This window comes from Sylvia atricapilla, chromosome 4, assembly GCF_009819655.1.
Source record: "Sylvia atricapilla isolate bSylAtr1 chromosome 4, bSylAtr1.pri, whole genome shotgun sequence".
NCBI lineage: Eukaryota > Metazoa > Chordata > Aves > Passeriformes > Sylviidae > Sylvia > Sylvia atricapilla.
The window spans coordinates 253,920-280,504 of NC_089143.1; the positions used below are offsets into that span (position 1 = coordinate 253,920).

At 46.2% G+C, this 26,585-nt stretch overlaps 1 protein-coding gene across 1 annotated transcript in view; it reads right to left on the bottom strand.

Moving 5' to 3' along the window:
* Nucleotides 1–13,899: 13,899 nt before the first annotated feature.
* Nucleotides 13,900–26,585, bottom strand: part of LOC136359861 (glycerophosphocholine cholinephosphodiesterase ENPP6-like) — a 28,258-nt gene continuing 15,572 nt past the window's right edge. Inside the window, exons 4-8 of the mRNA XM_066316766.1 lie at nt 22,691–22,832; nt 21,627–21,806; nt 19,172–19,309; nt 15,100–15,223; nt 13,900–14,120 (exon numbers count right to left, since the gene is read on the bottom strand). Of these exons, the coding sequence (XP_066172863.1) occupies nt 13,900–14,120; nt 15,100–15,223; nt 19,172–19,309; nt 21,627–21,806; nt 22,691–22,832 (805 nt within the window). The remainder of the gene's footprint in view (nt 14,121–15,099; nt 15,224–19,171; nt 19,310–21,626; nt 21,807–22,690; nt 22,833–26,585) is intronic.

The window sequence follows — 26,585 nt, forward strand, 5'->3', positions numbered from 1 at the left end:
CAGTTAGGGGACACACACACAGAACCATGCAGGGACACACACAGCCCAGTTGGGGGACACACACAGCCCAGTTAGGGGACACACACAGCCCTGCTGGGACACACACAGCCCTGCTGGGGGACACACACAGAGCCCTGCTGGGACACACACACAGAGCCCAGTTAGGGGACACTGCCCTACTGGGACACACACAGCCCAGTTAGGGGACACACACACACACAGAACCCTGCTGGGACACACACAGCCCTGCTGGGGGATACACACAGCTCTCCTGGGACACACACACAGAGCCCAGTTAGGGGACACTGCCCTACTGGGACACACACACACACAGAACCCTGCTGGGACACACACAGCCCTGCTGGGGGATACACACAGCTCTCCTGGGACACACACACACAGCCCTGCAGGGACACACACAGCCCAGTTAGGGGACACACACGCAGCCCTGCTGGGACACATTGTCTTGCTGGGACACACACACAGAACCCTGCTGGGACACACAGCCCCCTCGAGGTGACCTCCCCGGGCCACTGCCCCCCTGCTCTACATCCCTGAGAGCCACCCGAAGGACACCCATCCAGGAGTAGGAGAGGGCCCTTGGAGTAATTGGCACAGATGTTACTTTTATGTGTGGAGGAGATTTTAAGTTTAAAGGGATCATAATTCTGCAGGTAATTTTCTGTGAGTGACTGAATGTGGCTGTTGCATTAGGTTTAAATGAGTTAATAAATGCAAGTGGGACTTACTGTATGTTAGAAGGGAGTTTTGCAGCCAAGACTGCCTTGTATAAATGTGTTTGCACTGAAAAAAAAAATTTAAAAATTACTTGGTCTCTGGTTGCTGTAAAGGTCATCCAAGATGGATGTTCTGTTTATATTGTATAGTATTTCATATGAAATAATTGCAGTTCATGAAATGTCTTCCCTAACGTTACTGATTTATAACAGCACATTTGTAACATGGTTTTTATTGTGTCAGTGTACCATATTGTAAATGATGATTACTTGTCATGCTTAGTATAATAATTTAAAGGAAAAAAAAAAAAAGGACAGGGATTTTTGTAAGTCTATATTTGAAAGTCCCTCCATATGGTAATATTGTGTTCATGTTGTTTATGTAGTGTTGTGTGAAATATCCATTTTGGATTGTGTTACTTTTTAAGATATTAAATAACATTTGGTTATATGTTCTAAGTGGATTCTTTGCACTCATCGGTGGTTTTTAGAGACTATTCTTATATTTCCATTTAACTGTTTCTCTCCCTCACTTAGGAAGCCTTGACAACAAACCAGAAACGTCAGATAAAAAACCACTGTAACAACTGGCTGTGTTCTGCTACACTTTATGAAAGCTCTTGGGGCCATGAACAGTGCAAGGGAGAAAATACACCTTTTGTTCTGGCTGCACATGAAGCTGGCAGCTGCAGGGGGAGTGTGATCTCCCCTGAATGTGAGTGCCCAGCTGAGATGCACCCAGGCTCCAGAAATGAGAAGTGCATTAGGATCTCCTGAAGCCAAGGGCAGGTGTCAGGTCCCTCTTTTCCTTTGCTCTCCATCCTCAGGAGCTAAAGGAGGACTGGTGCACACCCAAGAGAAAGGGTTCTACCAAGGAGTTTTTTTTCACATTCTGCCAGAAAACTGATAGCTGCTGGTTGGAAAGGCCCAAGTGGACAATGTAACATCCAAGTGCTGTTTTCCAAACTTCTACCACCACCTGGAAGAAGGTTTGGAGGAAGTTTAGGGTCCAGGAGATTTCCAGAGCTGTTCCATGAGAACTGCTGTTTGCCAAAGCCAGCTATGAGAATTTACAACATTTACAAGATTAAAAACAAAGCAGCAAGATTAAATTACAAGATTAAAAACAAACCTACTCTTGGAAGTAGGTGCTGTCTTAAGCACCTTGGCTTGTCACCTGCTGGTGGCACATACTACTGCTGGCTGTTCCTTTCTTAGCTCATTCCTCTTCATCTGCTTCCACTGTCATCCACCTTCATGAAATTACTGATTTTGAATTACAGGGGCAAAAAATCCCCAAACCAGACAGGGGTTAGTTAGGGCTTTTTGCCAGCACTGACCTAGTGCTTTGCACAGGCAAAGTCACTTTTGGGTTTTGGTAGAATTAGACTTTAAAGGCCTTTTCAGTATTACTGGAGAAGTTTGCAAGGACTATTTCCCCCTCACAGAGCACTTCCTTTTTCTTTCTCTCCTTATGGTGGGCTTATATTTTAGGTGCTAAATGAGGCTAATCATGAATTACCTAGAAAGAAACTATTGTTGTCCAAAGTTATGACACATTACACTTTAAAATTTGCTTGCAATCTTGACTCAAATCCTCTTTATACTCACTCTGCTGACAGGTAAACTGAAGGTCTTGGACAAGTGACATCTTTTGGTCAAACATGGCCTGTAACATGCTGGAAATGTCTAGGGCCACTGCTTGACCAAAGAAAGACCCTCTTGCTGTTATCTCTTGCCTTTCTGCTGAGAGCACTGAGTAGAGTTACATCCCTCTGTATCTACAGATCTCTTACATCTGTAACATAACTTTTTTGAAAGCTCTTCTCTCCAGATTTTTGCTCCATCAGCCTCTCAACTCTTTCACTGATCAGTTGTTTTCCTCACAACTTGCTTTTTTATAATATCCTTCTTCTATCTATTATATTTTTATAATAGCCTTCTTCTTCTGTGAATCCCCTCATCTTCTGCTTTTTTTTTTTTTTTTTACATCTTTTCTCCTTCAGGTTGGGGGCTTTGTTTCCCTACATGTTACTTGACACAAGAGTTCTTCTGGCCCATTTCTCATCCTCCTCTCTCAAAATGTCATTCTAATCTTAGAGTGTCTTTCTCCCACTTTTCCATTACTTTCCCTTTTTCTCTTTTCCTTGCTCATCAGAAAGACCTTAGGGAAGAAAAGGTGGTCAGCTGCTTCAGGACAGGTGCTCCTGTCAGCACTTCCCTTCAAGCCATGCTCTTGCACTTTTTAATTTTAAAAATGTTTAGGAATGTAAATACACCTGCATATTTTAGTCCTTTCTGTTCTCTTCCTCTTTTTTGCTGCTGCTCCTGGTTTTTTTTTAAAGACTTTGTGCTATTCTGTCCAGCATCTCTGTGATTGAGGGCTCAAAGAGAAGACACAAAACCTCAAACTACTGGAACACCAGGCCACATCTGTCTTCCTCAGGGCATCAAGCAAGGCCTCAGGTAAGTGCCTAAAAAAGCAATTTATTCAGCTGTGCTTTGCAGAGTGGACACGAGGAAAACAGCCTCTACTTACTGCCTTAAACTGCAGGGGAAGAGCCCGTGGCTCTGACACTCCTGGTCACTGTAGCTGGGACTTGAAGAGAGAAGGGTTTGAGCAGTCAGGGATGCTGGGCTTTGGTAACTGCCTCTGGGTTTGTGTGGAGAGGGCTGAGCTTGCATTTATAACCAGCTTCCTCCTATGCCCTGAGGTCCCCATGTTTAGCAAAGTATTCTTAGCCTGGCTGTCACAGAAGTGATGAATGGGGCAAGGAACAGGAAATCCCAAGTATTTTTATTTAACATCTTTTTTCTTCTCTCTCATTCTCATAAGCACATAGGACCTATCCCTGTTCTGCTAGCTGTGAAAGTCAGCAAAGACAGTCAATAAATTTATCAGCATAGCTGTGCACACACTGGAGTGACTATAATTTGGCTGTGCACACACTGGAGTGGCTATAATTCGGTTGATACTTGCTTAAGGAAACCTGAAACCTTTTGTTCTGAGTTCTCTCAATCTCTTTCCTCTTGTCCCTTTGCCTGTTGCTGGTGAGATGAGGCCAGTTGCCTTGTAAAAGTGTCCAAGAGGCTCACTGTGGCAGGGAGCTGCAGTGCAGCAGCCTCCAGCGTGTTCATGGTGTACAGAAGTGAGAGGACAAGAGCCAGGGGCCTCTCCTGTGGGTAGAGGCTTTCCTCATGCACCTGGTTTTATTCCCTATTCTTTTTTAACCTACACAAAGCAGTATGTTTTTTGCTTTTCTTCTAAAGGAGTGCTGGAAATTCCTCGAGGCTCTGGGCTGGGGCAGAGACCAGATGAAATCTGTGGCAGAAGCATCAGGGCAGGCACCGTGGGGAGGAGAGGGGCAGGAACATGGAACTTTGTCCATCATGGTGCAGGAGCACAGGTGACCAGGCTGAGGAGGGGCAGAGGGACCCCAGAGGAGCCCTGTCCTCTTGCCCTCCCGTGGAGGAGGGGGACACGTCCAGCCCACACAGCAGAAAAGGAAATCTCAAAAGCTCCTCAGCCCTGTTGTTGTGCTGCCCCATGGCTCCTGAGCCCTCCCTGCTCTTGGGCTGGGGCCCACCTTCTCCTCCCCACTGCTTACCAAGGAAGTCATTCCATCTTCTGACCACTGTGCTTTATTTGTGAATAGTTGCTTTATTTGTGAGTAGTTGCCAGTGGACCCTGGAGATTTGTTTTTAATTCATGATTAAGAAACTCTGGAGTCAGACCTAAGGCAGGCAATACATTTATTGTTCCTCCTTAAAGGTAGACCACTTTGCCTTTATGGTTTTATTGTTATCTATAACCCAATATTGAGAGACAATTGTCTCTTGTGCTTTGCTGTTAGGCAGCAGACAAGTTTCACCAAACCACAGTTTGTACAGGAAAAAAAAAAGTCAGAAACCCACTTATTTTTGCAGTCAGAAGTAAAAAAAAAAAAAAAAACAGAAAACTAAAGCTTTACAGAATGACAAATAGCCTTGAAAAGCTCTTTAAAACATTTTCCTGGAGATGAGTGGACCTTTCTTGATCCAGAAACTAATGAAAGACTATTGTCTTAAAATATTTAGACCATTGCAGATTTCAAAATTGTTTGTCGTTCTAAAAATTAGTCGCTTGGGATGTTGCAGAAGAGGAAGCTGCCTTTTGTGACACTGAATTAGGAGCAGATCATCAGGTCCAGTCAACTCAGTGTCAAGAAAGAGAAAAGCAAGGGAGCTAGTCTCACCTGCTGACCTGTTAGCTTTGTGGTGGGTTTTTTTGTTTTGTTTTGTTTGTTTGTTTTTGGGGTTTTTGTTTGGTTTTTTGTTTGTTTCTTTTGTTTTGCCTTTTTTTTTTCTTTTTTTTTTTTTTTTAAGAAAAAGAATAATATAATGTCTAGACTATACTGGTATGTGCTGTGTGAATTCTGTGTCTCACAGCCGCTGCCTTTGCCATGGATGAGCAGTGAGTGGTGGCACAGGGCTCCATGGATGGATGGGTCAGCAGGCAGCCAGCTTCTGCCCAGATTTCTTCCAGATTGGAACTCTGCAACTCGAGGGGAGGAGAAGGAGGGTGGATACTGTTCTCCATTGGGAAAATGAGGAAATTGGAATAGCAGGGTTTAAAATCCTGAGAGAGTTCACCAAACTAAAGAGGGGAACTCGAGGACAGAGAGATGTGAGGATGTACCTCAGCAGCTGGAGAAGGAAAATCAGTGCTAAGGGAAAAGATCTTTGCATGGTTGGGAGGCTGCAGGACCCTGAGCTCCCCAAAGGCAGCTGAAGTGGGAGCTACATGCACCTTCCTGGTTTATCCCCAGCTCAAGTCACCAGCAGTCGGTGCTGGAGTGTTCAGAGGTGTCTGTAGCTGTGCTGTGGTGCCCTGAGGGATGCCCAGAGATGCTGCAGCCCCCGAGGGACCAGGGCTGGGCTCTCCTGGGGGCAGTGGGCCCTGGCAGGAGCCCTGGTGACACAGATCCTGCAGGGGCCATCTGGCAGTGCTGCCACGCAGATCCTCCCCTCTGCTGCCCGAGTGCCATGGCCCTTCCTTCTCCTGGGTAACTCCTCTCTGGGGAACAACTTTCACCCAGCAGGCAGGAGCCAGGCCCACCCTGCAAACCTGCTGAGGTGTTCCCTCTGCTTGGGCAGCCCCCCAAAGCACAAATTGTTATTGCCTGTCTCATCAGCCTCCCTCTCCCCGTGTGCAGGAGCTTTCTGCGCCTGAAGTTTTGGTCACCCTCACGGTGCCCCCATTTGTCTTATCCTAAAACCCACTCCCTTTTTTCCCCCCTTACATACCTGCAATAACTCGCTGTTCATTCCCTTGCAAGGCCTGCAAAGTGCCTCCAGACTTCTTTGGCATCCAAAGAGCCACCTCCTCTCTCCAGCAGGTCTGATGCACCGAGGTGTTTGCACCTGGCTGCAGCTGCCAGACTCAGCAGGTTACAGCAGGAGGTGGGTGAGCACCAAGAATTTCTTCTCCTCTTGTCCCTCCTTGGAGGGATCTTTGGCTGTTGGCTCTGTTTGCTGTGCTGGTTGAAATATCCATGAAACCTTTGAAACATCACTTCAGGGCTTCTGCACTTCTACCTGTGATTGTCAGGGGAACTGGAGGGGGATGCAGAACAGGTTCAGATCATTTTATAGGATTCATCCTGTATCTTCTCTTTGTTCACCTATTGGCAGTTCCAAATTAGCCCATTACCGTCCCTTCAGACAGGAAGAGTGCTGGCAGAGATCGTCTCCACCTTGTGGCTGCTGTTTGTGTGTCAGCACAGGCTGTTTGTGCCTCTCTCCCTTTGCATCCTTTCTCCCATCCTTGCAGGATTTTTGACAAAATAATCCTGCTTTTCGAGGCTGGGTTTATTCCTGGCCAGCTGGGGCCCTTGTCCCTGGCTGATGAGACCCTGGACGTTGAGCTTGTTAGAAAATAATGTGTTTGGTCTTAGGATGTGTTAATGAAATGAAAGCTGCTGGGAGAGAGGGTCTCTGTGCTGCACTGGGTACCTATGCCCAGATAGAGAGGGCGTGTGGATGGTATTTCTCACAGTGAAGCTGCCATCCTGCCGTGGTTTTTGGCATTCTGGCCAGGGTGGCACTGTTAGGACTGCCACCACCCACACTGGGGACAAGCAGCAAGTGTTGGAGGGGAACACAAAAAGAGAGCTCCTTTTACACAGAAAATTTCCTGTGCCCCAACACGATGCTGGAAATAGGGCCAACAGAACAAGATTCTTTTTCAGGAGAAAAGAGAATACTCAGCATCACAGAGTCAGGCAAGTGGCTGAGCAGCTCTTCCCTAGGGAGGTCTTTTTATTTAGAGGTTGAAACTGGTAAAGACCCTGTCCACTCTGCCCTTTTATCAGCAGTCTCAAATGAAATGCTGTTTTACTCAGCTTCCTGGAAGGATGCCAAAGCTTAATGTTAACAGGAGTACACCTTTTCTATGGACAAGGGGGGAAAACCAACAAAAGTGTGATCTACAGTGATCTGTGCTGACAGCTTTTCCTGAGAAATAGTCCATATAATTCACAACAGAAAGAGATTTTTATCAGCAAATTGCTGTAGAAGAGCAGGCTGATGGGGACAGTCCCCAGCCTGCCCTTTGGTGGAGGATGAATTCTGTCCCAGTGAGCCCTCACACACACTGGAGAAAGGCAGGGTGGGTGTAGCTGTGTGAGGAACAGCACTGAGGAATTGTGATGGCAATCATGGGGACATCCTTTTCCAAATGGGATGAGGAGCTCTGGCTCGTACTCATACATAGTTGGTTGTAGCGTGGCACTACTAATAGTTTTACTCACACTTCCTAAATTGTACCTTTAATGGAAAATGATAAATTTTTATTAATGGAAAATTATAAATTCCTTCTAATGGAAAATGATAAATTCCTTCTAATCTGTCATGTATCTGAATTATTTTCTGTGTTTTCAATGGGACAAACTACCATTTTCTTGGCTGAACACTTGAGACAATGAACTGACCAGGAGCAGTGCAGCACTCACTGTATGTGAAGCCTGGCTGGGTTTTACCTGTAGGACTGGAGCTCAGTGGAGCAGATTTAGGAAAATCCACCCTTGATCTCATCCCTTGTCTTTTCCATCACAGGGTACCACAGACGGTTTCAGATGTGCCCAGGTCATCTCCTTCAGCATTCCCTGAATGCAGCCATGTCCTGGGCACCAGGAGAAACCGTGTGACACACAAAGCAGCAGCTCTTCTGGGTTTGGGGTCCTTCAGGGAGGGATTCATTTGCAGCCTGTGTGTGGCAGCTCCAGGGCAATGAGGGTATGTGGCTGTTACCACTTTGCCCACCACATGATGAGGCCCTTCAGCTGCCATGGGAAAACCCCTGTTTCTACTGCCTCAGCTCCTGCAGCATTTATTCCTCCGTCCTCCTCCTCTGGATTAATCTCCTGAGCTGCCCTGGCTGTCCCATCTGCACAGTTACCAGCTGGTTTCCCATTTTAATTGCCCTCAGAGGACTTCTTCAAGAGCCACACCTGCTCTTGTGGGGCCTTCATTTGTCACTGTCCAAAATGGAGCAGCAGGCATTTAAAATTCAGCTTCTATGAGCGTGTTGTATTTCTTCAAGTGCATGATGAATTGCTAGTCCTTTACAGGCTGCACCCAGCCATTTCTGCATAAAACTGAGTCTGTCTTCTGCTGGAAAGCTCCTCACATTATGGATATTAAATATCCTCTTCTCTGTAGGACGTGGGGTTGTTCATCCCATTTGTTTTTGATGAAAGAAGTTGTATGAAACACAAAGCTAGCTTGGTACCCTTAACCCTTACAAGTTTATTCTATTTAAAGGGGGAAAACCAGTTATTCTTCTTTGTCAGAAGTTTTCTTGTAAGGAGCTACTTGAGATAAAGACAGGAGGGGAAGTTTCAGGATGTTTCACCAACAGGGTAAGCAAGCAGTCCTTACAAAACATTCAGCTTTTTTTTTCTTCTTCTTCTTTTTTTGCCCTTTTTTTTTTTTTTTTTTGGTCTTCTTTCACAGCTACATTTGAAGGCTATTTTAAAATCTTCGTTTTTGAGTCCGAAATGATTTCTTTGTTATAGTTGTGATTGGAGAATCCCTCCGTGGGTGGGCAAGGGCTGCTTTCCCTCCCTGTTACAGGATGTGCTCAGCTGGGATGTGGTCAGCAGGGTTTACCCCTCCCAGCCCTCACATTCTCAGGGACAATGAATGAGCTCTGGGATGAAAACCACATTGCTGCTTCTCTGGCAAGCAAGGAAACAAAGTCTTGCACCCCAAAGCTCCACCAGTATGGAGTACATGGAAAAAACATCAAAGGGGAGTGCAATTTACAGATGGATGGATGGAGGGAGGGATACACTGGGAGGCAAATAAGTGCTTCCAAAAAATTAGCTTTTAATTTGTGAGGCTCCTTCTGCCCAGGGATCACGTAGAGGGGGTGAGGCAGCTCTCAGAAATCAGAAGCAGGCTCCTGCCAACTCATCTGGTGTAGTCATGTCCTTGCAGGGCTAAAACCAACCTGGATGGGGGTACAGTGGATGCTTGTTGTTTTAGTGATGCGGGATGAGGACCATGTGGGACCACTAAAGAAAGGGCAAAGCTGCCTCTGATGGACACGTGGCCCAGTTCTATACATTTGTGTGGCCCAGTTCTGTACATTTATGTAGCCCAGTTCTATACATTTGTGTGGCCCAGTTCTGTACATTTATGTGGCCAGGAGCCTCTCCATGGAGGCAGCCCAGGGAGGGCAGAAGCTGAGTGAGTGTTCTGTAGGGGTTGTAGGTGATCCCCTGCCAGCCTGACTTGCATTCCACAGCCTTTGCAGCAGCTGATGCCAGCTCAGCCCTCCCTTTTCTAGCTAGCAAGGAAGCAGTGGCAGTCTCCAGCCAATTTGGAGGCCTAGTTAATATTCACCAAACAATATATCTGTGTGATGAGTAATGTGTTAGTGTATTATTAATTTCTTGGGTAAAAGAGAAATGTCAGTGCCCACTCTGGCAGCACAGAAAATTGGTTGGAATGTGTTCCCAGCAGAGAATGCTGACATTTTGGGGCTGGCTGCCTGCAGGTGAGGGACACAGGAACATCTTCTGTGCATGCACTGGTGCCCCTTGCTTCTGAAGACTGATACTATCCTGGTACTGAAATGCCTCGTTTGCTGCCACCAGGGGAGGATCACAGCTCCCTGGAGCTCAGCTGAGCCCTGATCTGTGCTGCTGTGCAAAGTGGGCACTGAATTTCCCCCACCTCAGGCCACTCTTCATACCCCTCCTCATCATTTCTTTGGACCTGCAACTGTTTTGGTCGGAGTTCCCTGAGCTGACAAAAGCTCAGAGTTCCCTGGGTGTAATTCTGAAATGTTCTTACTTTTGAACCTTCCCTTAACTTAGCTGTGTTTTGATACTTACACAAAAAGTGGTTTTCTGTGTATGTGAAAGATGTCTTTTAAAACAGCTGGTAAAGGCTTCTTATGCTAAAATGCAGGGTTTCAAACCTTCCTCTTCATTAGGCCACATTTTCTTAAAAAATTCCTGTTGGATTTGCTGCGACCTGCCCTCTCTGCCACAGCCCTACAGGGGAAAGAAGGTGAGGAGATGTCACATGGAGCTTTTCCAATGCCTGTCACTTCCCAGTGAGCTCCTTTGATCTGTACAAGCCCCAGAGGTGTTTGGGTTAACATCTGACAGCACCAAGCCTGACAGAGCTCAGGGGGCATTTGGACAGTTCTCTCAGGGGGTTCTTGGGAATGGTCCTGTGAAGGGGCAGGAGTTGGACTCGATGATCCTTGTGGGCTCCTTCCGACTTAGAATACTCTGTGATTTTGTGATATATTGTGAGGTGTTAGTTAGGAGACAAGGAAGGTGTCAGCACCCCAAAACCTCATTGTCCCCTTATTTGTGAGCAGTGCAGGCTGGTGGGGCCAGTGAGGAAGTGTCTCCATGAGGCTGCAGCCTGGGCAGGAATGCAGGCTGCATCCAGAGGGATGCTGGGGGGATGCTGAGCCTTACCCAGCCCTGCCATTTGCACGGCCACCAAGGTCACTGGTTATCAGGGCTCAGCTTGTCCAGCTGTGAGAGGCCATCTGGGCACTGCTGTGGGGAGCTGACTGAGACATCCCTGCCCAGGCAGCCCCTCAGAGCCTTTCCTGAGGACAGTGACACTGTCCAGGGTCACATGAAACACATACACGGTCATGGGACGTGAGGGGAGCATCTCTGCAGACCTTGGCACTGCTGCTGCTTCAGAGGGAGTCCTGCTGTGAGCCAGAGGACTCCTTGGCATTCCTGCACTCCGTCATCCACTCCCTGCTCTGTGGTGATATAAGGAAAAGGAGATAAACACTATGAAGTAGGCTTGGAGACACATTTCTATTAAATTAGTCTCTTCCATGTCACATGGACATTGTGGGTTTGTGGAGTTTAGAGTGAAGTGGGGCTCCCTCATCCTTTAGAGTTGGTTTTCAGGGTCTTGTTGACGTGTGCACCCTGTCCCACTGGGAAAGGGGGGCTGTGGAGAGCCTGAGCCTAGTGCACCCAGTGACAATGCTCCTGATTTCTGTGCCATCAGCTGATGTGATGGTGACAGCAGGCTCAGAGGAGTGTCTCTGGACACAGCAGCCAGGGCTCTCCTCTCTTCTTCGAAGTGCAAAATGTTTCCTCATGTCCATTGCTTAGTGGGAACATGTTCCTGAGTGGATGTCCAGAAGGTTAAACAGTGAATTACATCTGGAAAAAAGGACTGCACATGCAAGCTACATCATCTCGTGTGATGCATTTAATGTCCTTAATTTACATGCTGACAACTTCGCCATTTCTAAACAATGTTATCATTAGTCTTTCTGATAATTAATCAGCACAAGCTTCAAACACTGTTTATCACACTTTGATGAAGCAATTAGACAAGAAAGGCAAAGTGTTGAAGAGAAGGTTTTGGGCTGTTTTCTTCTTCAAAAATCTTACAGTATTTACAAAGAAGTGCTTTTTCGAACACCATTTTTAGAATTATTCATTCATTCACAATCAGCCATTGTATAAAAACATCATTCAGAAATAGGTTTTAGAATACACCCACCTCCATTGCATAGTACACAGAAAAATAGGCAAGAGTTAAGACACTTGATTCTGAATGAGAACGTGAACTGATTCAGAGGTATGACATTTCTGAGGAAGAAAGATGCACTTTTCAAAAAATAATGAGCTGAAGCTAGTGAGTTCTCCTGAAGCTGGTGAGCTTCTTGAAGGCCTGCCATCAAATTTTCCTTTTACAGACCAACTATCTTTTTTCTACTATGCACAAAATGCTTTCATTAAGGTCAAACAAATCATACTGCAATTGGATTTACCCTTCAGTATTTGCACGTGGACACTGACAAAAGTGAGTTACACGAAGCAGTCACAAGGATCAGTGTTGGTTTCCTGTGTCACAACCCATCCGTGGAACAACTCAAGGGACCCAGTTTGTTATCTTCAGTTTCTGTTTGTATAACAGAGGAGCCAAATGTACTCTTATACCTTTTGAAACTTGCTTCTGTAAGAAGACCTTGGCTTCTGCTTGCTGGTAAGGCTTAAAATGGCACATTGTGGAGGGGTGAGCAGGCACTGATGGCATCTCTCCTGATGAGTTTCAGACAGAACTTGGTAATTTCGTTATCTCGCATGCTGGGGTTTTTTTCTTTTTTTTTTTTCTTTAAAAATATGCTCCAGTGATTTCATTGAGCCTGCTCCATTAAAGAGGAACAGGGAACTCTGAACAATAGGTGCTTGTTTTACTGCTACTGCCAATGCTTCGAAAGCACTAAATTGCCTTTTATACTCAACAGTCTAATAACAAAGCCTGATTTCTTCCATTTTTCTCCCAATTGATTTGATGGTTCACTTGAGCTTTAAAAACGCATTACATAAATCTTTACAGCTATTACAGAAGTCTTTTGTCAAGTTTAATTTGGTGTTTGTTGTTTTTCCCCGCAGTGTAATCGTTCACCCTTAAATGCACTGTAGCACACGTCCCCTGATGGTGCTTCTCTCTGGCTCCAGAAGAGTCCTGGAGGTTTGTTTTACACGGGAAGGAACCTCAGTCCCTCCAAAGGCAGTCTGTTGCTGAAAGCTCCTGGTTCAGAGGTATATCAGATAAAGCGCTGTGCACTCCCAAAGGCACCTCTGGCAGCAGCTCTGTCCTCCCCTGCTGTTTAATTTAACTGCTCTGATACAACTTTGCTTGGGCTTGATAGCCCGTGATGGAAATAATCACCAGGGCTAGCTGGGAGGGTGGGAGGTCTCTCAGGGTACACCTCTCCCTGCTGCAGAAATGTGCTGGTCACCAGACAGAGGCAGAGCAAAAGCTGGTGGAGGAGCAGTGTGTCGAGAAACCTCCAGAAATGCAGTTGGGTACAAAACATCAGAATGCCATCAGATGGTGTTATCTTCACCAGGAAGAGCAGAGAGGCTGTTAAATGCCAGGCTTCCTCATCCCACATTCTCCTGACCCTTGTGTGTCCAGATGTTTTTCCGTTTTCCCGCCGGCTTTGAAGGGGAGGATTTCTGCCACTTTCCCCTTCCCCAGCCCTGCCTTCCTCTGTGGTCCCTGAGGAAAGCCTGGCCCTGGAAATGGGCAGAGCCGGGTGAAAATGGTGAAAATGAAGAAGGAAAAGCTGAGAGAAGTGGGATGCTCTGGGTGCCCTCCTGCTAAGGCAGCTCTCCCAGCACTGTGGTCCCTCAGCAGAGCTCTGGGCTCTTTGGGGACTGTGTCTGCACAGACAGGGCTGGGCTTGCACTGTGAGGAGATGGGGCTCTGCTGCTGGTGGAGCTGCAGGATGAACCCAGCTAATTGCAAGGAGCTTGGCCTCCACTCCTGAGCTCCTCAGTGAGAGATGCCGGGCTGAGGTGTGTTTGATGCTCAGAGGGCTCCACGTGCACCCACCAGAAAACTTTGTGGATAGAGAGGATTCTGCTCTCCCTGCCAGCGCTGTAAACCTAGGTGAGTGACACCATTGTCCCTGGCTCTGTTTGGAGCAGCACAAAACCTGGCTGCATGTTAAACCCGTTGTAAATGCAGGATGGGTCAGATTCACGCCTGGTGGAGCGCAGCGGAGGAGTGGGGGCAGCGCTCTATTAATGAAACTATTATTCAAATGAAGAACAAGAACAGTCAGAGAAGGCCGGAGCTGCTGGTGACAGTGGCACTGTCCGGGTCACAGCAGGATGTGGGTGGCGCACAGGGAGAGCAGAGCTGGCAGCAGGACACAGGAGCTGCAGAGGGGCAGAGGGGCCCCGGGGGCCGTGTTCTGGAGCATGCACTCCACCCTGGACCAGGAGCCGTTGTTGGGCTGTGCCTGCACCCCTGCCAGCCTGCACAGAATGTTGTAAATGTCCACGGATCTGATGGGAGGCGCCCGGTAGTTGGATCGGAAATCTGCAGCAAAAGAGAGGAGTTGGCATCAGCTTGGGGCTCAGCCCCTGAACGTGGGATGCTCTGGGGCCAGGGCTCCTTTGCCTTCTGGGGACTGCACCCACCAGGCTGCGATGTGGCGTGCTGTATGGTTTACAACAGCTCAGCAAAAAAACGTTTTAAACAATTTTATTAATTCTTTTTACTTCTAGACCAATTTTATTCTAAAAACTACAAAAACCCCTGAATTGTTAAGTACAGGAGCTACTTGACTGTATGTGCTTGATATATGCAATAGCCTGACGTGATTGTAATGCACATTGTGCTTCCACTCCTGTCTGCAGCTGCAGCCTGGTGCTCTGGGTAAAGGGCCTGATGAAGTGGAAGCTAGGGGGTTGTGTCTGCCATCAGACAGGGGGTGAGGTGTGCTGCAGCCTTCCCAAACCAAGTGTCCTGCTGTAGTGAGCCTGACCCCCTAACAAAAGCAGGATTCATGTGTTTCTGATAGAACTGAAAGTTTGGGCCAAAATTTCAGAAAACAGGGCAAAGAGATAGTAACTGCACCAGGACATCAGAGAGAGGCTGACCAAATCCCTTCACATCCCCCTGCCCTGTTTCTTCAGCTGTAAAACAGATGCAGTGCAACAAACCCTCGATAATGAGGAAATCCTGCCATCTATTTGTAATTATTTTGTGTTGCAGAGTGCTGCATCAGGGTCCTGACGTGCCAGGGGCTGCAGGGCTGAGGACCATGGGGCTGAGGACCATGGGGCTGCAGGGGTGAGGGCCATGGGGCTGCAGGGGTGAGGACCATGGGGCTGCAGGGCTGAGGACCATGGGGCTGAGGACCATGGGGCTGAGGACCCTGGGGCTGCAGGGGTGAGGGCCATGGGGCTGAGGACCATGGGGATGAGGACCCTGGGGCTGCAGGGGTAAGGACCATGGGGATGAGGACCATGGGGCTGCAGGGATGAGGTGGGACACCAGGGATGCAGCACTGTACCTGGTCCATACGCGAGGAAGAAGCCTCTCATGTCCATGAGCTCGTTGTCGTAGCCGTGCCAGCCGTTCTGCCAGGCCTCCTTCCTCCCCGTGCCATTCTCCCAGTAGGGCAGCTTGTCCCTGCTCTGGGGGATAGAGCAGGGTCTGGTTAGTGCCTGCTGGCCCTGGCCATTGTCCCCCCGTGCTGGGCCACCCCGGCAGGTCCCCACACTGCCAGGAGCTCATCCCAGGGGCTGACCCTGCCTCTGCTCTGTGAGTGACCACCTCCCAGCTGGAGGGGGAGACAGCTCCTCTGGATTTCTGCCCCAGATTTCTGCCCTAGATTTCTCCTCTGGATTTCTGCCCCAAGCACAGGGCACCACAGTCACACGTCAGAGGTGAAGGTGCTGTCCCTCCTGCCATGCCTGCAGCACCATGTGAAAACCATCCTGCCTTGCTGATTCTGCCCCACACACCACTGACACCCCCGAAAAATAAGTCATTTTTTGCTCCATTTGACTAGTCAGCCTAACAATACAAATATCACCCCTACTAGATATTTTCTAATTGTTTTTTCTTCTCCCAACTTGTTTTTAAACAAATGAGGCTTGTTCCAGGGAACACTGGCTCTGGCCTGAGACCATCCCACTTTCTGTGGCCTGGACTCTGTTTTATTTCCTTGCTCAGTGGATCTATGCTTTATTAATTTGTCATTATAAATCTCGTTCTTCCTAGCCCATATTGCACTTAAGATGTGCTTTTAAATTCCTTCCTCACTTTCTCCTGCCTCATGTTAACAGCTCTTACCTACAGCAGTGCCAAATCAGGCCCTAGGGGCTGATCAAAATGCCAACAAAACCAAAACCACCCTGCCCATGAGTTTCTCCTGCCCCATGCTCCTTAGGGATAGCAGCAGACAGACTCCACATCACCCCAAAACTATGGCAGTAATTTCACTTGAACAAAGAACATCAACTGCCAGTTCATCAGAGCCATGATATGAATTTCTCTGATAATTACAGAGAAGGAGATGCACAGCCCTCCAGTGTGTCTGGGTCTGCCCTTCACACTCAGGCACAGGACAGAAGATGTCCCAAAAAGTTTCCCACATTCCCACTTTGGGCAAATGGTGCCACAGCTCCTGCAGATGGGGAAGTGGAATAACTGAGGATCCCTTTCCTTTTATAGACATTTGTTTTGCATGATTTTGTATGATTTTTGTCATATTCCTTGAGAAAATTGACTGTGCAGTGAGGACAGCAGTAGTGATGGCTGAGGGGTGTAGCTCTTCCAGCTATTTTCCAGGGTAACCCCAGTTTCTTCAGATGTAACAGTTGGCAGATGTACCAGATAATTCCAGAATACTACAGAAGGGGTCAGGTTGGAAGCGATCACAGTGGATCATCTGGTCCAACCTCCCTGCTCAAGCAGGGTTGTCCTAAATCACATTGCACAGGATTGCATCCAGACAGGTCTTGTGCATTTTCAGTGAGAGTGACTCCACAGCTCCTCTGGGTAATCTATTCCAGATTAAATCAAACTATTTTAGCTAACAAATTTCCTTTCTTGACCCCATCTATTTCCCTGCTCAGAGCAAACCAAGGAGAAGACAGACTTCTCTTCCTACCACAGCACCTCCTTGTGCTGTATCTTCCTGTGGTTCCTGGGGGTGCTGTTTGCCATCAGGCATCCTGCAGAGCATTTGCCAGCATCAGCTCCAGACAAGTGAATTCCCATTAAATTTGCAGTGGTTCTTTGGCAGCACCATGACACTGCCATACCTACAGCCCTCCATGGGCACAGCAGATGTCCTGGACACAGCTGCTTCCCAGAAATATCGAATGCAGGAGGAGGTGGTGTGCTTTCCACACCCCACCTGGACATCAGGAGACACCCACTCACAACAGAGTGTGCAAAGGGACAGTCATTTCCTTCATTTCTGGTGCCAGCTGAGTCAGAAAACACACTACTGACTTCCATAGCTGCAGCTGAGGTGAGAGCTCCTGGAATGGCCCCACCAACAGCAGCAGCTGGAGGGACAGGGCTGTGCAAACATCCCAGCTCTGCCCTTCTGGAGCACCAGGGACTGCCTCACAGCAAACCCCACCGACCCCAGGGGCTCCTTGTGCCCCCAGGACACTGGCAGCACACTAATGTGCCTGCCTGGCAGCGCCAAAGGGGAGCAAGAACTCGTCTGAGGTGTGATTGTTGATGCTCAGACTCAGCCTGGGCTAGAATCCTGGCCCAAGGTGGAGCAGATGTGTCTGACACTGCAGACACTGCACTCTTCCCTGCGTGTCCATGTTTGTAAATGTGCTGCAATTGATCCCCAGAGGCTGGGAGAACACACTGGGGTGAGCCTGCAGCCCTGAGCACTAACACCACTGCTGCACAGGACAGCAGCTGGGGCTCTTGGGCCCAGAGCATGGGCACCACTCACTCGTGTGAAGGGAACACGGTGACAGGAGCAGATCAGGTTTGGTACAGCACGAAATCCCTCCTCATCCTGCTTTGACCAAAATGCAGGTGGGGTTTAGTTCCTGTGCTCCAGGAAGAGGAAAACAACTTTCCAGATGCAGCCTCTTTGTCTCTTTAAAGAACCACCACCACCAAAATCTCCTTTTTCAAACAGCTTTTAGCTCTCCACTAGAAACAGAGAGTTAAAAAACCCTGGGAGCATGACAGGGAAGAGCTGCACATCCCCTCTTCAGTGGTTTGGGCAGGGGGTATAATAGAAGGCTCAATCATTTCTTTAAAAATATGACAGGAAACTTTCATTTTCATATCCCATTCACAGATAATGAAAGTGTACAGAAGAGAAGGAAAATCTGACAGCATTAATGAGGGGACATTCTTGAAAATCAGAAACAATGGGAAGGAATGGGCAGAGAGACAGGAGTAATTATCATAGCAGCAGTGTTTGCTGCACTGTTATTAAGGTTTGTCAGAGTTTCAATGATTTTTAAATGCTTTTTTATTTTCTACAGACTATGTAAAAATGTTCTGTTGTGGACTTTTGTACGAAAGAGTTTAGTTGTAATTTTTAAAAATAATTTTGGAAAAAATGTTTCAGATCTCTACTCTACCTGTCTAAATCTTAACTCTGGCTTTTGCTGGTTTTTTTTTAATCAGAAATGTGGTACTCACCCAGCTGTATTCCAAAGCCATCAGGGTTTTTTAGAGGTGCATTTTTATTCGGCTGTAGAAACTATTGTGCTAAGTTCAGGTTGGCTGCTGAGAAATGTGGTAGTGTGGACTGTCCTGAGCAAAGCCTGGTGAGCAGGTGGCTCTGAAGGCCAGGAAGGAAGATGCTCAGCTGAGTTACAGTCACCTGCAAGGCCACAAAGGGCACTCACTGTGCTGGGACATGAGAGAAATGAGGACTCCTTGGTTCTGTTATCAGCTTACAGATTAATATATGGCCTTGGGCAAACCACTTAATACCTCTGCTGGGTTTACCTCCTTAGAAGATTCACAGTTTTCTCACCCTCTGGGCTGTGCTGAGCTGCGATTAATATCTGTAATTTAGAGGTGCCCGGTAGTGGCAAAAGCACAAAGTAAAGATGACAATTTATAGTAAGAAAATAACTTATGAAAAAATGTCTCCATGTCTGGGTTCTCTGCTTTACAAGTTCCCAGGTGCTCAGTGTGTGCACTGGGGGTCTCTGAGGAGTAAATCTCCAGTCTGAGCCTCTGGAGGCTGCTGGGCTCAGGAGAAGTGGGGCATTTCTAGGACAGGGTGATGGCAGGAAAGGCAGGCAGAAGGAAAAGCTGCCACAAGGTGCTGCTGAAGGGAGGGATAACAGGGACTTAAAAAGGAAACACTCTTTTTGTGCCTGAAATGAGGGTAGATAGCAGGGGGAAGAAGAATGTGAAACAGAAGAACTAGTTCTTTATGACAACAGAATAAAAAGAGGCATTTTGACTATTTAACTGTCTGCCTTTAGGATAGCTGCAATACCTTTAAGTTCTTTTAAGCACACAGCAGAATCTGACATTAGTTTTGCAGCTGGCCCACTGACTTTAACTCAATGATCAGCAATATATTGCACCTTTTCACACTCTTGTCAAAGTATTTTGCTTCTGTACTTTACCTCTACTATGAACCATCCTTCTTCTGCCACAAGAGTTAGTGGAGACACAAATTTCCCTTTTTTGTAGAAAAACCTGTTTGGAATATCCTCTATGTTATAAACATCCATGTGTTCCACAGCTTTCAATTTTTGATATATCTGCAAAACAAATGAATGTTAGGACACCACATGGCTGTGAAGATCATAAATACACTCATGGGTACATGAAAACACCTGAATCTGCAAAATGGCTAATCCCTTGCAATGGCTAATCATCAGTGCATTTAAACCAGGACTTTGCCTGTCCAAAGATCGTGGCTGGATAAAAACAGCTCATGTGGTTTAGGAGATCCTGAAAACTCGGATCATAAACACATGGGAAAACATGAATTGATGTATTATGTGTATTTGTAACACACACATTCACAAATGTATAGATGTGGATCTGCAGGAACAGACAGGAGAAGGCACACCTCAGAGGAGGCAGTGAGTGAAATGCTGAGACACTTAAGGCACTCTGTGGACTGTGTACAGATGTGGAAAAGCGACATCACCTTTAGCATCTGCCACTCCTTCCCTCTTTGTGCCCTTGAGTGGAGAATGGATGTCGCCTCACCTGCCTTTCCTGCACTTACCCAAGTCAGTCCCTACTAGGAACTGATAGTGCTCACTTATCTGCTCTGTTAGTTATCTGATGTGAGATTAATTAGCCAAAGCCTGCAGCTTGGAATCTGCACAATGCCATGCAAGTGGTTTATTAATATTAATCATACTGTCTGGAATATAATCACACAAATGTCATTACACCCCAAATTATTCAGAAAATAGGTCCTAAATGCCTGAAAAAGATGTTCATATGCCAAAGAGAAGGCAGCTGTTGGAGTTTCCAGACTCTGTATTGTTCTTTAACAAGTTAAACAGAAATAATCTTCAGGAATAAGTAACTCAGTTCTTCAAAGAGTGAAAGGTTCTTCATCAGCCTTTCAGCTAGGTCACCCTTGTGTGCATATGTGTGCCACATGTGTGCACTGATGTGCAGTGACCATAAGGACAGCTCCAGGCTGAGATGACACAACTCCTCCCACCATGACCAGTGCTAGAGAGGGGTCACCAGTACTCCTGGTGCTTTGAAATGGGGTAATTCTCAGAGATGATAACCACTGTATTAAAATACACTCCAGTTCACAAACATAGCTCTTTAAAATTCACTAGAAATAAAGAATCTAGCTATTGGGAAACTGAAAAACAACTTTATTTTGCTTAAAAAGCAGCTCTCCAGTAAGAGATCCTAAAAAGAAATGAAGGAAGGAAACAAAACTATAGTATAAGGCCTGGTACTTTTTTCTTAGAAACATTAGGAATATTGAAATACTGTGCTGTTAGAAATACTGGGCTGTTTAAGGAGAGAAAGGCATGTGCTGAAGAGCTCTGTGGGATGAAGCCTGTGGCTGGGTGAAGTTGCAGCTTGCCCATTTTCAGGTCTGCCCCACAGAACCAGGGAGCTCTGGGTTAAGCACATCAGTGCTCTGATCCCCTGTGAGGCACTGGCAAGTGAAATGCTCATGCACGCCTCTGAGGAAACTTCCAGTTCTGGCACTGATTTGAAATGTTCACAACATCACAGACACAGTTCCTGAGGAGACCATTTGGGTGCAAAGATCAGCAAATACTATCTTTTTTTGAATTGCTCAGGCTACAGTATAAATTGTAGGATAAAATATAATGTAGAAATCAGAACTATTTGCCTGGGGAACGACTTGCTCATTTTGTACATCCACTCATCTATATTCTGAGGACAGCAATATTGGCTTCTCATGCACAAGTTTCTGGTTAGACTATAATTCCTAGTCTATTAGTCAGAGAAACTACATTTTCATTCTTTTCAAATTTTTTCAAATCTTTTCGCTGTTGTTTTAATACATTCCTCAAACCCCTGAAGTTCTAGTGCTGAGCTTTTATGGCTGACTCAATCCAACATGCTTCATCAAAAATTCCTCCAAGGAAAATAATGTAAAAAAATATTTTTTGCTGTTCTGTTCTAATGGTGTTGGTTCCCCAGTGGGAGTTTACTGGAATATGAATGCCTGAACCTGAATGAATATGAATATGAACCCGCTCCAGATCATTTGAAAATCCTAGCTAGAGTGTCACTATATTGACTAATATAGACAAAACCCTAAAAGTGCATTTTGAGCTACAATCTTTTAGCTATTTATCAGAAGTTAATAGGGGTGGGGTTCTAAAGCAGGTGTCCTTGCCAACAGTGGAAATTCATGCTTTTTAATTGCCTGGTGTGACTTTCCTTCAGAAACCAGCACCACAGGGGGGTCACAGGATCCAAGTGACTCCTGATAAGAGCTGATCTTTGCACACATCTCTGAGTGTGGGATTTGGATGTCAAGAGAAAATGGAAGACACAATTGGCATAAAAACTGAGGGAACATGAAATGGAGAGGTGCAATGAGGCTGTACTCACCTCTGCATGCTTCTCTGGAGCTGGCCACAGGCTGACAACAGGACCTCGGTCCTTCATCTGTATGGTGTCACTCATATTGATGTAGTTTTTCAGCTCGATGACTTTATCTGCCCAAGAGATGTCTGTCATCCCATGATCAGAGAAGAGGAGGACATTGAGATCATTCTGAAGGCCTTTTCTCTGTGTAGAAAGTGCAGGACAACTTTTAGGGCCATGTAAGGGCTTTGCACTGTCTGTGCCGGCTGGAAAATACAAATCCCCTTTTGACCCCCAGTGGTTCAGTGGAGTTTAACCAGAAGGATCACACCCACGAATATCCTGCAGTGTGCTTTTGCCACCACTCATGATGGTAGACACCCACTTTTACTTGCTGCTCTGGAGGAGTCTGAGAGGTCAGCACCAGTTTTCCCAAAACAAGTCCAGGCAGCAATTTTGCTATGATGCAACTTTCGGAAGGGTGTTTCTCTTTCCCTCTCAAATATGAGCATTAACACCAGGGCTTTTAATATTTAGTGAAATTGAAGATACATCTTCCTCTCTTCACTCAAACATATAAAAACTCCAACATGCATTTATCATTGTCAGAAATATTAATAGAGTTGCCGTTTATCCATAAGATTTTCTTGCTGCAAAATAATTTTGATAGTGCTTTTCTAAAACCAAGTCTGAAGTACAGAGTTCTGAATGCTGTCATAAAAACCACTATAAAAGTTAATTGTCTGATTCCACAAACCTCAGGAAACACACGGTTTTCATTCCTCTGCCTACCATAAAGATCAGCTGGTAACACAAGTCATAAACAGAGCAATGAGGATATTGGTTTGTGGTTCCCTGGGGCTGCTGGTGTGAGTCCACCAGGATGGTCATAATGCCATCAGTGAAAAGAATAATGAGGGTAATGGTGCCGTGATTCCACAGGATCTCAGTAGCCTGTTTCTCAGGAAATAAAAATTTACAGCCCCTGCATTTGGCGACAGGTATTAAATAGCTCTCAGCCTATTCAGAGACCAGTGTTAAAGCCTCTCCCAAAGACACACGGGAGCTGGGTTTGTGGGTGCACGCACCTTGATGAGTGAGATCATGTTGCTGAGGGCTTTGTCCACCTCCCTGAGGGCGTCCCTGCGCTGCTGGGACCAGGGCCCGTGGTGGTGGCCCTCCACGTCGATGCGCTCGTGGTACACCGCGGCCATCTCAGCGCTGTCATTGCTGCGTTGGTTTGTCACCGTCGGCGGGGGAAATGCCACAATAGTTACCATTGATCAACAAGGCTCAGGTTATTGGAAAAGGTCACACAATATACAGCACACCTAAGAAGATCATGCATATTGCTAAAAGCGAGCCGACTATTGTTTATCTGAGAAAAGCGCTAACTGATTCCCACCTCTGCGTTCCTGTGGTTAGCTGTTCTCCAAACTTCTCCTTTCCCATCCTGTTTCTCATCCAGCTACCCTCAAGGCTGCAGGGCCTCTGCCTCTATAGAGATCAGGGCAGACCATGCCTCCTGATGTTTAATGCAGCTGCAGGTTGTTTATGTGACCTCTGGCAGCTGTAGCCATCTCCTACAGGTTGGGACAGGGCAGCGAGTGAGGGGCTGATACACCTGATACACCTGGACACTGCCTGGTGTTGTCTTCACCAGCACATAGAGCCACAGAAGCCCGTTTCCTGCTCCCAGCCGGTGCTGTCCCATCACCTATTGCACTGCTGGGCTCATTACTCACAGCCAGAGCCTCCTGAGTTTGCCTGAGGCTTCCCTCAGAGGCAGCAGGTGGAAGCTGCCGTGTGCCAGCACAGGCTGGCCTGTTCCAGCCTCTTTGAATGAGGAAGGCAGCTTCCCCTTTAATAACAAAGACATTCTGATTTCCATGCTGAATGCCCCATTAAAAGGATTATGGGAGTTACCAGTCAAGTGTGCTTTAATTAAAGTTTGGCACTTCTGGCTTTCTCCTCTGTGAGGTCTTACAAACCACGGAGTTCAACTCAGGATGTGCTCTGCCTTACAAAAGACTGAGCACTGTGAGCTGGGATGAGATTTTAGAAAGGGGTTTTATCCAGGAACATGAGCAAGGGAAACTAAAGTAATCTCAAAATTGCACAAGTTCAGCTGATCACATTTTCTGCACTGATTGCTCTCAGCCTAATTAGTGGGGATAGCACACACATCAGGGCTTACTTTCATTTTCATGACCACTTTGCTGTTCACTCTAAATCTCCCTGAGAGAAGTTGTGTGGATAAAATCACAAGCCTATACCCATGAGGCTCAAACCCAGTGCTTTTGTGTTTTATTTAATTTATTGCAGAACATGCCATCCATATGAGGTGTGCTCATCCATTCCAAGAGCCTGATGGAAAGACTCGTTAGTCCAGCGTCTCTAATTAAAGACACTGGGTGTTGTGGTGTAATGAGTGGGACAGAAGAGGCAAAGTCAGAGGTGAGGGACTGAGTGAATGAATTAGGGTCTGCCATTTGCATTCCTCAATTTGCAGAAGGCCTCAGAGCAGCAGTCCTGTGAGGAGTTGGAAGTGTCTGCTGTGGTGGGAATTTCTCCACTGCTGGCCCTGCAGAACAGTGTGGTTTCTCATTCTTCAAGATTTTAAAATAATTTAAATGAAGCAGCCCTCCTCTCTCCCTAGTTTCATTTTAAGCATTACTTTCCATCTGTATTAGACATAAATTGTTTTCTAAAATTAAACCCTGTAATTTCTCTATTGCATACACAGTCATTGAACCTACTGAAATAGTTATCTTCTGCTGCAGTGCCTGTTTATGAGCTACTTTAATTAATTTATGTCTTCTCACCTGTTAGTAATGATCATTTTGATCAAGATAGAAGCTAAGAAAGAGATGTAGTGCTTGAAACAAGAGATCTCATTTAGGCTGTGCTGAGATTTCTCAGTGAGGGCTCAGTACTCTAAGGAAGAATATTGAATTTCTTCAATGAGACAAGCTCCAGTAATGCAGCATGCTTAGGAGTTTGCAGAATTTGGTACAGCACATCTGGAGTTTGACTTTGTTTCCATTTTTTGCCTGTTTTTCCATGGAAAAAGAAGGAGTTTCTAAGTTTTCTAAGAAAACCCTTATCGTGGCTTATATGGGAGAAGTATTCTGTCTTTCTGTTAGTCCTGTCTTCTTCCATCACCAGTAACTTTCCAAATAAATGACTCGGAAAAGATTGCTGAAGAAAGTTGGACAGCACTGATGGCAATACCAAAAGGTGTTTTATATTCTTCCAGCACACTTTGCAAGTATGACAAAGACTTCATGACACCTTTACAGGAAGGTTGGTACATTACAACAGCCCTTAGGTTAGTTGTTGAAAAGATGCAGGGGAGGTTTTAGTTTCACTTGCCAAAACAAGATGCTTGACTTTGTCTTGAATGTTCTTGGTCCAAACAGTGGTCTTGAAGCCCCTGTTTTAAGAGACTGGAGAATATTGCTGAAGGATGAGTTCCTTTGGTTGCAAGAGAAGCTCAGTGGCACTTCTCCACCCTGGAGCCTCTGCGAGGTTTGCTAATGGTGGGAGCCCAAGTGCAGTTCCCTAAGTACAATCCCTGCCCTTAGGGCTACTGCTAATAGTGCCCTTGCCACGGGCTGTTTGCTCACAAATAGCTAAGGACAGTCTCAGCCTGATGGGCTTTTCCAATCATCTGGGGTGTGGAAAGGAAACACTGCATTTGCCAGCCTTTGAGCAGCTTCAAAAGTCAAAAGCACTTGCAAAAGATACGGATGACAAGCTCAAGACTCTTCTAGTCAGAGATGTTAAATCCTGCTAAATGATTATGCCTACAAAAAAAGTATTTCTTCTTATGGGCTGGCTCAGCAGCATGGAACTGTTTCTCCTAAACCTTAAAGAAACAAACAAAGAGGATGGATGAGAGAAAGAATAAGGAAAACCTACTTTGTTTCTAATCTGTTCGTTCTCTTCCTTCCCTTCTTACTCCAAGTCCCTGCAGTATTTACACCCAAGCCTGATTGTTAATCTTATCTCAGTTAATGCCTTTTTCCTCTTTCCTGCCTTGCTGGAGACAGGGCATTTAGTTTAAAGAGAAAGAACTTGGGAAGAAATTCACCAGGGATTGTGTGTAAACAGACACCAGAGACAGGACCTCTGCAGTGTTGGGATGATCTGTAGGATTTGGGCATTTCATAAGACTGTAGCTGTTATTTACTGCAGACATCTTCGTGGTAGAGATCTGTGCTTTCCTTGAAATCACCAGCTTTCACCTCTTGCAGTTGTTCCACCAACACTGTTGTGTTCCTTCCCTTTTCCTCTGCAGACAGCAGCAGGCAGCCTTGTGGCTTGGACTGAGTTAGCTATTGAAACTCTCTAGCTGCCCAAAATAACAGCTCGAAGGGCTGATACTTTTAGCAGTTTGTGCCTCATTTTTAACCACATTCACGATTACAGAGCTGAAAACCAGCTCTGAGCAGCCTTATACACTGTGCTTCACAGAAACCAGGCAAGGAGCTTTAAGTATATCTTGACCCATCCCAAAGTGATACCAGACCAAAAAGCTTTCCACAGTAATTCTAGGGTTCCAGCAGAAGTCAGAGCTGATGTCTGCATTACAACTTCCATTCCCTTTTTTATTCACTGAATTAAAAGCGTCGCAAACACTCCAGAAAGCCTCCTATGGCACACATGGATTCCTCATGTCACATGCAGGTAACTTTCTTTAAATCTAAGTGAAATAATCTCAGGATAAAACCTCTCACATGGTCTCAGACACCTTCTGTCTACAAACAACACTTATTTGTGAGCACCTGTGCAGCACAACTCAGTGTGCAACCGGGAGCAGCATCCCCAGAAATGTTCTCATCATTTTGGAGCCTTTATTTCAAGGACAATCAACACTCAGCACCTGAATACAAAACCTTGTGGATTCAAATTGCTATGGCAGTTGCAAATATTAAAGTAGAAGGGTTTCCTAGGTTTGGATTAATTATGGCACCAACA